The sequence below is a fragment of the Trematomus bernacchii genome, unplaced genomic scaffold, assembly GCF_902827165.1.
Source record: "Trematomus bernacchii unplaced genomic scaffold, fTreBer1.1, whole genome shotgun sequence".
Taxonomy (NCBI): Eukaryota; Metazoa; Chordata; class Actinopteri; order Perciformes; family Nototheniidae; genus Trematomus; species Trematomus bernacchii.
Genome location: NW_022987610.1, coordinates 1,293,577 through 1,306,357, shown reverse-complemented (window position 1 = coordinate 1,306,357; position 12,781 = coordinate 1,293,577). Strand labels below are relative to the sequence as shown.

The 12,781-nt window shown below is 38.6% G+C and overlaps 1 protein-coding gene across 1 annotated transcript; it reads right to left on the bottom strand.

Moving 5' to 3' along the window:
* Positions 1-4,062: 4,062 nt before the first annotated feature.
* Positions 4,063-12,366, bottom strand: calhm3 (calcium homeostasis modulator 3). Its single transcript, XM_034131976.1, has 4 exons — positions 11,717-12,366; positions 10,926-11,053; positions 8,159-8,286; positions 4,063-4,607 (listed from the first exon to the last, which is right to left on the bottom strand). Exons 1-4 carry the CDS (start codon positions 12,001-12,003, stop codon positions 4,158-4,160), a joined length of 993 nt encoding a protein of 330 aa, XP_033987867.1. The 5' UTR covers positions 12,004-12,366; the 3' UTR covers positions 4,063-4,157.
* Between the last annotated feature and the right edge of the window lie 415 nt (positions 12,367-12,781).

The window sequence follows — 12,781 nt, the reverse complement described above, 5'->3', positions numbered from 1 at the left end:
TTAAATTATGCCTTAAAAAAACGGTCAAAGTACCTTCGTCCCTGACCTGACGAAAACATTCAAAAAAATGAAAGTAACATTTTTTTTTTTAAAACCTGTGAAAAGAAAAAAATTGAATTTAGTTTCAAAAAATGTAGTGAAACAATTTACAATCAAACAAAGTGAAGAAAAAAAAATACTGCGCTAGCAGTTTCTAAAAATTTGAAAGTTGACAGTCAAAAAAATGGGAAAAATAAAATGTTCTAAAAAAGGGAAAATAAACAACAGCTGAAAAAAGAAAAAAAACATGTCCGACATGTTATGTTAAATAAACGACAGTTGAAAAAAGAAAAAAAACAACATTGACAGTTACTGTAGGTATAAAAAAGTGAAAAATCGACAATGAATAAAAACTGAAAAAAAACCGCAGCCAAAAGTGGTGAAAAAACCGACAGTCGAAAACAGTGAAAAAAACCACAGTGTCGAAAAAAGTTAATAAAATAACAGTAAGACAAAGTGAAAAAAACTACAGGTCATGTTTCAATAATGATAATAATAATAATTGTGTAGCAGAGTTTCCATTAGCAGGTATTACCGGACTATGACCGGTAATATATGCTGATGTTTAAAACTCAGTTAATGGGGCTCATTTTTTAATTGCTTCAGTTTATAATCGTAACAGATCGAAAAGTTCAATCATTTTTCAATAAATGATGCGCTTCCATAAACAACAAACAACATAATTATTACATTCAAACAAACTACTTATAGTAGATGAAGTACATTGTTCAAAGGTTTACATTAACTTTGGATAATAACACAGGATAAATAAACAGAACCTCTCTCCCTCTCCTGACAGCCGGTCCGTATCCGTCTCATGCAGCTCACTGATCCAGTAAGTGAAGAATAAACATATTTACAACTAGTTTAGGTTGTTCCAGAGGTAGATAAAATAGCTAAGTGTGTTAGGTCTAACTTGAAGTGTGTGTTTTGCTCTGCTCACTGGTCTGTCACAGCGGGCGGAGCTGCAGGCGATCCGGTAGAGCTGCGTGTTCTCCGTCAGCAACAGCTGATCCTGATCTCTCTCTCTTTCTGCTTCACACACGTTGCATATAGCTATTTTGTTGTCTTTTTCGGACACCTTGAAAAACTGCCAGACCGGTGAAGCCATTTTGGCGCACAGAGAAAAGTCTCATGTATTTTGCGTCATCTGATCGGCTTTCCTGATCAGCCTTTATAGAGAGCACCGATCATACTATTAAGAGTGAATATGGGCCAATAATGATCGGTGGCCGATCGATCCGAGCATCCCTAATTATTACCGGACATTTTGAACCTAAGATTTAAAGGGGACCTATTATGCAAAATGCACTTTTGTACGTCTTTTATTTATGAATATGTGTCCCCGGTGTTCCAGGGAACTCACCAAGTGTCAGAAAACACAACCCTCTCTATTTTCCTCCATACCCAAATCTCTAAAAAAGGGGCTGCAATGGATCTGATAAAAACTGATCCAGATTTGAACACTGTCCTGACGTCAGGACAGTGGCGCTACGGCTATTGGGCCAACTCTCCACCTATCAGGGGAATGTGGGGTTGGGCCACGGCCGGCCATTGCCGCTCGAAAGCGCTAGAGACGCTGTAGTACATATGCCAGGCCTGTAAGTGGCGCTGTAGTCTGCCACAAAAGCAGCGAAGACTTCCCGCGCATGGTTACCATGGTTACCCTTCTGTTTATTCTCCGCTGTGGCTTTTTTTCTCCCTCTCCGAGGCAAGCGTTTGCTCCCGCTGCTTTAATTCAATGCAATCCCTCCCCGTCGAGGCAAGCACTGTAATTCTCTCCGGTTAGTCCACCAGCAGATGACAAACACCTCTCCGCCTCTTCCAAGGAACGAGGGGACCGTGCGGCAGAGTTTCAGTTAGGTTTTCTTTCGCCGGTCAAGATGTCCGTTAAAGTTTAAATCTTCCGGACAAAATTAGAAAAGTGCCGGTCAAAGGTCTTCTTTGTTATTTATTGAGCTTTAAAACAAATGAATAACGACTCTATATATAGAGCCTATAGCCTATAGGCTATAATAAAACACGGAGGACGGAGATCTATTTTTCTCCCCCTCTTCTGACTTGATCAGAGCGGCTCCCCTCTCCTGCAGGGGGGCGTGGTCAGCTGCAGCTCACAGAATCAGCCCCCTGCAAAAACAGGTCTGGAGAACAGCAAATAGAGCGAAATGAGGCATGGCTAAAATGCATGATCTGTTTGATATTTTGAAAACAGAAACGTATAAATATACCTTATATAGGTATGGCCCTACAATATATCATTTAAATATAGCATGATAGGTCCACTTTAAGTTAAGTAGACCACTTATTTTGTTGTAAAGTTCACATTAAACATACTTTATCAATATTTATTTCTCAAGATGTGTTATTAAGATAAAGTGACTTCAATAAGATGTACTAAACAAATGTATGCATTTAAGAATTGCAGAATAAGGATGCGTTTTTAAATGTTATATTATTATTATAAAAACATTAATTATATGTCGTCAGTTCAAAATTATATTATTTTTTGGACTTTCTTGTTGAAACTGCAAAGAGGCAGGACTGCCCTTTGGTGTCCTCCCCAGTGGAAAACGCATATGGTCTGTGATATAAAATGTGTGTCTGAGTGGAGAGCAAAAATACGAATTCTTCTGTCGATGACCAAATACCTAACCATCATCTAAACCAGGGGTTTTCAAAGTGTGGGAAGGTGAGCCTCCCCTCAGAGAACAGTACATTGCTATTATTATTAGTGTTGTTGTTGCTATAATGCAGGGGTATTATTATCCAGTGGAAAGCCCTTACCTACTGGCCTAGTTAAATCAAAGTGGTTACTTTTTTTTGGCTGGGCAGTGTAGTTTTACACAGCATCTTATTTATCTTTACTTTCTCAGGACTTAAAACAGTTTTTTGGGGGCAGACCCCCACAAAGAAAAACATATATTTACACACGTAAGGTCATCATCTTAACAGTTTTTTATGCTCATCGAGTCATCTGTGAGCAGAGCATCAAGTTGACATGCCTATTACAGCTGAATGCGGCGATTACCATCTTGTTCAGCAAAACGCCTCACAAACTTATTAAGATCTAAAGCTTTAGTGCGTTTTGATTCAATGCTGAGTACAGACAAACTTGAGAGTCTCTTCTCTGTCATTGTAGACCGCAAATACCTCATTCCTTCTGTCTACTTGGGTCCGAATGCGCCGTCCCGTTCAAATGAAATCGCCGCCAATCACATTTCCTCGCTCGCGCCAGGGCCGGGGGAGGGGTTACAAGGCTCGCGTCTTGTGCTGCATTCACTTGCACTCGGACATTAGGGATTTTCTCTCATAAATGTCCGAAGAGCCACAACTTTTATTTCAAAACAAAGCTGACGTTTTCTGCCAGACGCCGTCTCCTCTTTCACTTTAGGTAACTTCACTAAAAATCGATCCATGCTGCCGCTCGCTTAAAGTTAGCTGAAGTTAACTAGCTAGATTTCACTGTTTCTCGTTATTTTTTTCTCACGCTGCGCCTCCCCTGAAGCTCTCTGGCGCCTCCCAGGGGAGGCGCGCCTCACACTTCGAAAACCGCTGATCTAAACAGTACTGAGTTTAAAATAATGTATCTTTAAAGCAGACTTTATAAAAAGTAAAAATTGAATATTTGTGAGTCTGTACACTGGTTTTCAATACATCTGTGTGAGTAAGTTCCAAGTCAACAACCTGAATGCAAAACCAGCTGCACCACACCCTGACATTCAAATTAGCCCGGAAAACCGCCAGCCTCCAAGAGCAGCCCTTTGCAGTCCTCTAGGAGCCAATAGCACATTTTTATTCATTCCTGTTTCTAAATGTGTATACTGCCTTGCCGTAATGGTTGTGTGTGTGTGTGTGTGTGTGTGTGTGTGTGTGTGTGTGTGTGTGTGTGTGTGTGTGTGTGTGTGTTATTGGCTTCTGAGTGTACTACCTGCATGTCTGTTTTTGATTCTGCATCTTATTTACCTTAACATTTCAGTAGTAACATCATTTAATTTATATATATTTTTAATTCATGCTCCTTTTGTGAAAAAAGATCAGGAGATGTAGCTGAAAGCTTGGCATCATTCATTAGTAAGTGGAACTTTAGCTACAGGCAGCTTTACATCTCCGAATGTGTCCTAGACATCCGAGTATAAAGTCCTCCCTTCTCTGTCCTCCCAGGTCACACAGGTCCTGGGTCTGTGTGCCATTCTGGTGACATCTAGTTCAGGTTTACTGTGGTACCACTTGTTCAGCAGCTGGTCCACCTGCTCCTGCTTCGACACTCCGTGAAGCCTCTCCTCTTCTTTATCCTCCCACTCCTCTCTGGAGTTTCTGAGGAAAAGCGGTTGCGGGAGACGGAGTACGGCGTCCTCCCTCATGTCCTCGAAGAACTGCACCACACACTTCCGGGCGAAGTCACGAGCGTGCAGGACACAGGTTTCCTCAAAGAGCTTTTGCTCCACATCCAGGTAGTTGCTCCAGTAGCGTGTCTGCAGAGAGGTGGCGTGGTCATCGAAGTAGGGCTTGATGAGGCGTCCCATGGCTACAAGCACAATCAGGAAGAGGAGGATGGACCAGCCAACTGCCTAAACAGGGCGAGCAAAATTAATTACACAAAGCAACAACAACAATTTATAAAGCGCTCGGTCCAGTCTTTAGGACTCCACAAAGGGCTTTTACATATACAACTCAGCATTCACCCATTCACACCCATTCTTTCAGAGGCAGAGGCTGCCATGCAAGGTGTCCCATGATCAAGGAGGGTAACATTCACACAACATTATCATTAGGAGCAACTTGGAGTTAAGTATGTTGCCCAAGGATACATCAACATGTATACAGGTGCACCATAGAGAGTAACCTGACTGGCTGCATCACGGCCTGGTACGGCAGCTGCACCGCCCTCAATTGGTTTTAATGTCTTGCAGTATGGGAAAGTATGCTTTTGACCTGCCATCTTTTAGTTTTGATGTATTTTAAAATTATGGTATTACTATAAATAGTTTAGTCATATATGCCAAAGTGGCTGAACTTTCATAAGATAAGATCAAAGGTAACTCCAATCCAGTGCTAATCCATTTTCAAAAGGCAGGTAAACCAAGAAAGTTAAAAGGCATTCAGTGTGATTCAACTGCAGAGAAAAGGTTTGGACATTTATGTTTGCTTTCTACTCATACTAAGCTCAGCAAGAAAGAAATTGTCATATATATCGTGTGTAAATATGCATACTGTTATAATGATTGACATATAGGTGAATCATTAATTGGAATCTCCTGTTATTTGATTAGCTTCAAAACATCAGGAAGCCAAAACAAGGTTTGATTATAGCTAGTTATTTTTAAATTGTGAGTAATTAGTTTTTTGTGCAACATCCTTTTCAAATGTGCTATATTAATTCATTCGTTAGTTTGTTAGAATGAGAAGACACATCATAATCCCTTCATAGACAAGTTTATTCAGTGAACCCATTGATGGGACTTCCTCCTTGGTGGTATGAAGGTAGCAGTCATATATTTACTTGTGATGATTAAAATGTATTAACCTCTTAAGACCTGAGCCTGTTTTTCAGGTCTCAGGCTCGAAAATGACATTCCCAGAACAAATGACCATATCTTCCCTTATTACATTAATAATCTTTGTTCTCAAAGCAAGGTTACATATGTGAGTTGGATGTAGAAGTGTCAGAATCAATATAGATGTTTTTTATTTTAAAGATAATTCAGATTGAACATAGTAAAAAACTGTAAATTATAGTGTCCGTCCAAAAATTCTTTTTTACTTATAGTGAAAACTACCCTTGGATGATGGGTTAGTAGACTAAAAGCTTTAGGAATCCAAAGTACAACATATAATAAGTACCCTGTATCAAGATTGATGCAAAACAAGTTAAATTTGACCTTTTTAGAGAGATTTAGCCAAAAAAAAACACTTCTGGGGTCATTTGGGTGGATTTGACCTATCTCTGGCCCCCCTTGGTCGATTTTGATGAATGAAATCTCTTTATAACCGCTAGAGCCAATGGAATCGAGGGAAAGTTCTATACACACCAAAACGTTAACAAATAAGGAGTGAGAGTGACGCGTTACCAAAACCGGAAGCTGCATACACTCTGGTGGCTACTATTAGCAGCTAACTTATTTGCTCCGAATTTTACATAAAAATGGAAATTATGGATTATAAATAATTTTTTCAAACCTACAGTCACATTATCAACCCATGGATCAACCTATACAGCCTAGTTTTTTCTCGTTTTAATGCCATTGAACATGTCATTTGATCTAATTGACAGCTACGGTGAGACGATCTGCCGTAAAAGCTCCGTAAAGGTACGTGTTGTGATGTCTGTGTTTGCTTTAATCGGATATATTGTATGTGCAGCTACGATAAGTAATAAGGGTATCTTTATCTTGAGTTGTGTGGCGCAGTGCGTTAGAATCTTTTCGCTCAGGGGTCATTTAGACGCTTCTTATGAGACTTGTGTTTTGTTTTGGTAAAAATGGTTCATATCTTCAGTTAGCTGAGATTCTTCCCGTTAATCTGGTGCTACACACTAATAGTTTCATAAATGTTAAGAAGCCCTGAGACACAGTCTCGAAAAAAAACGTTGGGGGGCCTTAGGACTGAAGAGGTTAAACAAAAATGTAATCGATTAACTTATTTCCTCCTTCCATCCTTTTTTTCTGTTTAATCTAATTACTAACAACTTCTAATAATTGTACATAGTTAATGATTTATTTGGAAAATAAAGTGTTTTTAAAGCCCCTAATGTTTCCACCTTTAAAAACACAGGAAACGCCCCTGCCTGTGGCATTGGGACTGAATGAAACACCTGAATTCAATGATTAAGAGGAGTGTCCCAATACTTTTATCTATATAGTTTATATCATTTATTTAACCAGGTAAAAGTCTCATTGAGATGGACTTGAACATAGTGATACAATATGACAGTTTCAGCTCCTTCTGAACATTATTCCAGGCAGAAGGGGCAGCATATTTAAAATGCTTTTTTCCCTAGTTCTGTTTTCATTTTAGGAACCAACATCTGAATAATATCTTGGGAGTGCAGGCCATATAGACCTTGATTTGTACACATATAGGTGCAAATATAAGAGGGAACCAGCCCAAGGAGAGATTTACATATAAAACATGTCTGCGTGCAGACAAAGATGGCCATTTAGCAGCAGCATACAAAGTGCAGTGGTGTACACGATATCCACATCCAGTAACAAAACGTAATGCACAATGGTAGAGTATCCAAATTCTTTAGTCACTGGTCAGAGGCATTCATGTAAAGCAAATATCTATAATCCAAAACCGGTAAAAACATTGCAGAGATCAAATGTTTCCTTGCCTGAAGGGAGAAACAGGATTTGTTTATGTAAAATAAAGTTAATTTAATTTTTAGCTTGGAAACAACATTTTCAGTGTGTGACAATAATAAAACCTAGGTATTTGTATGTAGTGACCATTTCGATGTCAGTCCTTTGAACAGAAGAAATCTTGGGGAGAATAGAAGTTAACTTCTTGCCATTTGAGAATATCATGAATCTGGATTTGTCTGCACTTGACTTGAGTTGAGTTAAATGGGATTGCAAAACATCAAAGGCAGATTGGAGGAAGGCAAGAGTTTGCTCTATAGAAAAGGATGTACAATTAATAAAATGTTCATCTGCATAAAAAAAATGTCAAAGATAAGTTTAACATCAGTTAGAAAAATGTAAAGTTTGTCCACCAGAAAGCACTGACAAGTTAATGTTTAATATTTTGTCCATATGGAGGGCTCAATTTTTAAACACGTAATTTAAGAAAACATTTTTAAAATAAATAAATATATTATTATTATTATTATTATATTCCATTACATAATCATAAACCTAAATAAGGTGCTCTAGAAAATCCAAATGAAGCCCAGTGTGGATGTCAGGCCTCTGGGTAATGACAGGAGCCTATGATATGTCCCGGTAAACCAACAAGCTTCAGTTAAACCTGAATCCTGTATCACAGCACTTCTGACAATGTTTTTGGTTTAAATTATCCCAAAACCCGGTCTGACAGAGCATAAAGCTGATAGAAGCTCTTCATGAGAATACAAGTACATGAATGTGTTAGTGTGCTCGCTGAGGTTGTAACAGCTTACCTGGGAATAGCAGCGAACGTAACGAGAGACTGCTTTGCGGAAAGAGCTGTTCCTGAAGATACTGTCCTCCTTGCAGGGCACTTTGGCCATGATTTTGATCACATCCAGACCTGTGTTGTTGGGCAAACCTGAGGAAACATACCACATGAGATATCATACTGAACAATAAAATATTAAATAAAAAATGGACAAAGGAGGCATTGTTGGAGCAATCTTCTTAGATCTTAACCTGTTAAGCCCTGAGCCTGTTTTTCAGGTCTCAGGCTCGAAAATGACATTCCCAGAACAAATGACCATATCTTCCCTTCTAAAAGGGTTAAATTAATAATCTTTTTTCTCAAAGTAATGATAAACCTGTGAGTTGGATGTAGAAAAGTCAGAATCAATATAGATGTTTTTTATTTTAAAGAAAATTCAGATTTTACATAGTAAAAAACTGTAAATTATAGTGTCCGGCCAAAAATTCTTTTTGAAAGGTAGACTAAAAGCTTTAGGAATCCAAAGTACAACATAAGTACCCTGTATCAAGATTGATGCAAAACAAGTGACATTTGACCTTTTTTGAGAGGTTTAGCCAAAAACACTCCACCTCTGAGGTGATTTGGGTGGAAATGTTTTTTTTCTTCATATCTCTGGAACCCATTGGTCGATTTTGATGGTTGACACCTCTTTCTGACCGTTAGAGCCAATAGAATCGAAGGGGGAGTCCCCCACACACACTCATTGTGAAACAAAAAGGTGGGGGCTTTGCGCATGTAATTTTGCATTAGAGTGAAGCTACACTCTAGCTCTGACATCTAGAAACGGAAAAGCATGGATTATCCGTTTTATTGCTCATGGATTATCAGAAATCATTTCAAAGGGACACAGACACATTGGATTTGAATTTCAGCAGCATTTTTATCGTTTTAATGCCATTGAAGACCACTTTGGAGAGACTACAGAGCCAAGGTAAGAATGTTAGCATTTTTAGCTACCTAGCGTCACCTGTTTTGATGTCTGTTTTTGTTTATAACGTCACAAATTCGAATAATTCAGTGATAATGAGGGTACCCTTCGATTCTGTCACCTCACGATGTGAATCGATGTCATGGATGTGGAGAAAAGATAAATAATAAGGTTTTGTGAGTGATTTTCGGTGCAGCAATCTGTTAGCATTTTTCGCTCGTTGCTAATTCAGAGGCTCAGTGTTAGCATTGTGGGTTTTCTTTTGAAAAAAAAAAAAAAAAATGTATCAGTTAGATGAGTTTCTTCCCGTTACAGTTTATTAAATGAACATGCCCTCAGACACTGTTTCCTGCAAGATGTTGCGGCAGTGCCCCGGTACCGGGGTCTCTCGGGCTTAACAGGTTAAGAAAACTTTTGATACAGTCAATCATCAAGTACTCATTCACAAAATGTCTTATTTTAATTTCTCACCCAGTGCAATAGACTGGATGAGCTCCTATCTGTCAGACAGAGTTCAGTGTGTAAGGGTAAGTGGCGAGACATCACCACCCCTGAGGAATGAACTGGGTGTACCCCAGGGATCTATCCTGGGCCCAATTCTATTCAGCCTTTACATAAATGACTTGCCATCAATGTGCACTGGATGTGAGGTGCAAATGTATGCTGATGACACTGTCATTTATGTCCATGCAAAAACCAAGGCCCAAGCTGCGGCCAAACTAAATGATGCAATGGTTCATGTAAATCAATGGCTTACTGACTCACAGCTATATCTAAACGTTAAGAAGACAGTCTGTATGTTTTTTAGCAAGACCAACACTGTATCACACTGTGAACCCAAGGTCTATGTGTCTGGGGAGGTCATTCAAACAGTTACACATTTTAAATATCTAGGCATTATCCTTGACACTACTTTATCCTTCAATAAACCAGTGAGAAAGGTAATGCAAATAACTAAATACAATCTAGCAAACTTTAGATATATAAGGAACTGTTTGACAACATCTGTAGCAAAACTCTATATGACTGCCATGATCCTTCCCCACCTAACATACTGTATGACCAGCTGGACCCAGGTGAATAGCACAACATTAAGGCCTATCCTATCACTTCACAAACAAGCTCTCAAAGTTTTGGACAGAAAACCTAAGCTATACCACCATTGCAAAATCCTGGACAAACATAACCTGCTCAGCTGGGAAAATATTTTAAAACACACTGATGCATGTCTCATTTTAAACAGCAAGGCACCCCCACCACTCTGCACTTTTATACAGCAGAAAAATTCAAACAGCAGAACCACAAGGTCTGCCCTAAGAGGGGACTGTGTAGTCCCTCTTAGGTCCAGTTCCTTTGGTAAACACTGTTTCTCGAGAGGGCATCAACACTTTGGAACACAATACCAATACAGATAAGGAATAACACCTCCTATCATACATTTTAACCGCAATCATAAGAACTGGCATTTAAGCAATCAAAAATGTGAACACTTTTAACTGTATCATGGTATGATGATATTTCATCAGTTTTTATCTCTCTATTGTTGTACTATTTATTTATTGTTGTACTGCTGTTGTCTGCTGTACTTATTATGTTTTTATTTCTCTAGTCTTGTTGTGGTCATTTAACATCTTGCCAAGGACAACAGTTGAAAATTAGCCTGCTGGCTAATACTGGCTCATTTACAGCAATGTGGATTAATGTGCACTGTCCTTTAAATAAATAAACAAACAAACAATAACGTTCCATCAGTAACAGTTTAGATTGTAGTGAGAGTAATCATTGAATATGTGTTCGCTATGTAGAATGTTACTGATACCTGAGAAGAGTGCAGGGTCTACACTGACACTAAAGGCACAGATGAAGATCTTTCCATCCAGCAGAGTGACCAGGATCCACACCATGGGGGCCAGCAGGGCCCTCTGTATCATGGCTGAGAACAGGTACCTGCAGGAAGACATTACATTTTAATTTAATCCCAAATGCTTATTTTGCCTCCTGGTTTCCCTCTCTCTCGTCTTAGCCTGAACGAGGACTGACTTATCCCTTTCGTGGACACAGAACTTTGTAAACAAAGTGACAAATGCTATTATTACATGACTTTCAAATATTGAAACATCTTAATTGTTGAGATTAACAGAGAAATCTTTGAACTATATGTTGTGACGTTTCTTTTTGACTCCAGCAAAGAAACATGATTAACAGAGACTAATTCATTTTAGAGGTCTACGAGTAAACCTTATTGCATACTCATTAACTTTTGCAGTATATATTTTAAAAGTTCTAAAAGTTTCATATATCTTCAAGAATATTTACCAAATCAATGACTTACTTAATAGTTAAAGAGGTCATTTATATATACACTTAAATAAGTGATCTCTCAATCACTGCAACTCTAGCTCTGTATTATATGTATTGTAATGACAGGATTGATTAATGAAAATCTAGAACTTTCAACATGTACCAATGGTATTGTTCAGTTTACTATGCCCTCAAAAGAGTAAGAGTAAGAAGTACATCCAAACAACATGACCTTGAAAGGATACTAGTTACAGGGATTTGATTAGGAAAACAATCCTCTGAGGGTGTTTTAATAAAACCTTGACTCACTTTACCACAGCAGGATTTTTGGATCTGTTCCCAATGGGTCTCATCCGCTCCTCGATCATGACTCCTGTATGTCTGTTGACTAGGACCCCGAGGAAAAAGAGTATGATGGGGGGCACAATCATCACACCTAGAGAGTACAGCTTGTTGTACTGAGGAAGGCATGGGCAGTTAAAGTCAAAGCTGGTGTACACCTTGACACTGACCAGGGCCAGGATAATACAGATGCCATTGGAAATGGACTCAGAATTGGACTGAAAGTACTGCAGGACTAACTTCAGACGATCCATAGATAGGATAGTGTGGGCAATGACAAAAACTGCTGCCGGTCTTTTAATTCCAGCTGTGGTGACAGAATTTAATTCCGGTATTAATTTATCCTAAATGTTTTAGCTTCTGTAAAAAGTAAGCTTTTTAAAAAGGAAACTTGTAAATAAAAAGAGATTTTTTTAATTGACAGTTCACCTTACCACAATATAAACCAAACCTTTGTGAAGAGAAGTCTTAAATCCACATTTAGCAGTCTTAGTTAAAAAGCTGAGCTACTGCTGGAGTTAGTCCTGAGTGATCAAGGAGTGTATGAACGCATGAACGCCGAGCAGGGCACAGAGTGCGGCCACACCCTGCCCCACTGTCACAGGCTCTCACAGAGACAAGGACTTCCTGTTTCGGCTCTATTGTATCATGACCGGGCCTGAAACGAAAATTCAAAGCATATGGGACCGTACAAAGGATCAACAATTAAAAGAGTGGAAGCTGCAAAAGGGGGGACCAACTTCATATTGATGCCTACATTGGAACGGGATAAAAGCTCCTGTAGGTGTAACAATATGGGTTGGATGAAATTTGCGAACACTTTAAAAAATATATATTTATGGATGTTTATTTAAAATAAATATGAATGTGGATCAAAAATATATTTGTGCAATATTATATGGATTTTTTTCTTCATTTATATAAAGCGTTTAATGTTTATGTGCATTTTGAAAAATATTTTTGTTGACGATATCTTTATATAAATCCCAAATTACATTTTGTAAATCCTTCTGCGAGCATTTATTTGATTAG

Excerpts from the sequence above, each read along its gene's own strand:
- calhm3 (XM_034131976.1), bottom strand. The coding sequence starts at position 12,003 with ATGGATCGTCTGAAGTTAGTCCTGCAGTACTTTCAGTCCAATTCTGAG. Across the intron at positions 11,054-11,716 it reads AAAAATCCTGCTGTGGTAAA|GTACCTGTTCTCAGCCATGA; the intron begins GTGAGTCAAGGT and ends GTCTTCCTGCAG. Across the intron at positions 8,287-10,925 it reads AGACCCTGCACTCTTCTCAG|GTTTGCCCAACAACACAGGT; the intron begins GTATCAGTAACA and ends ATGTTTCCTCAG.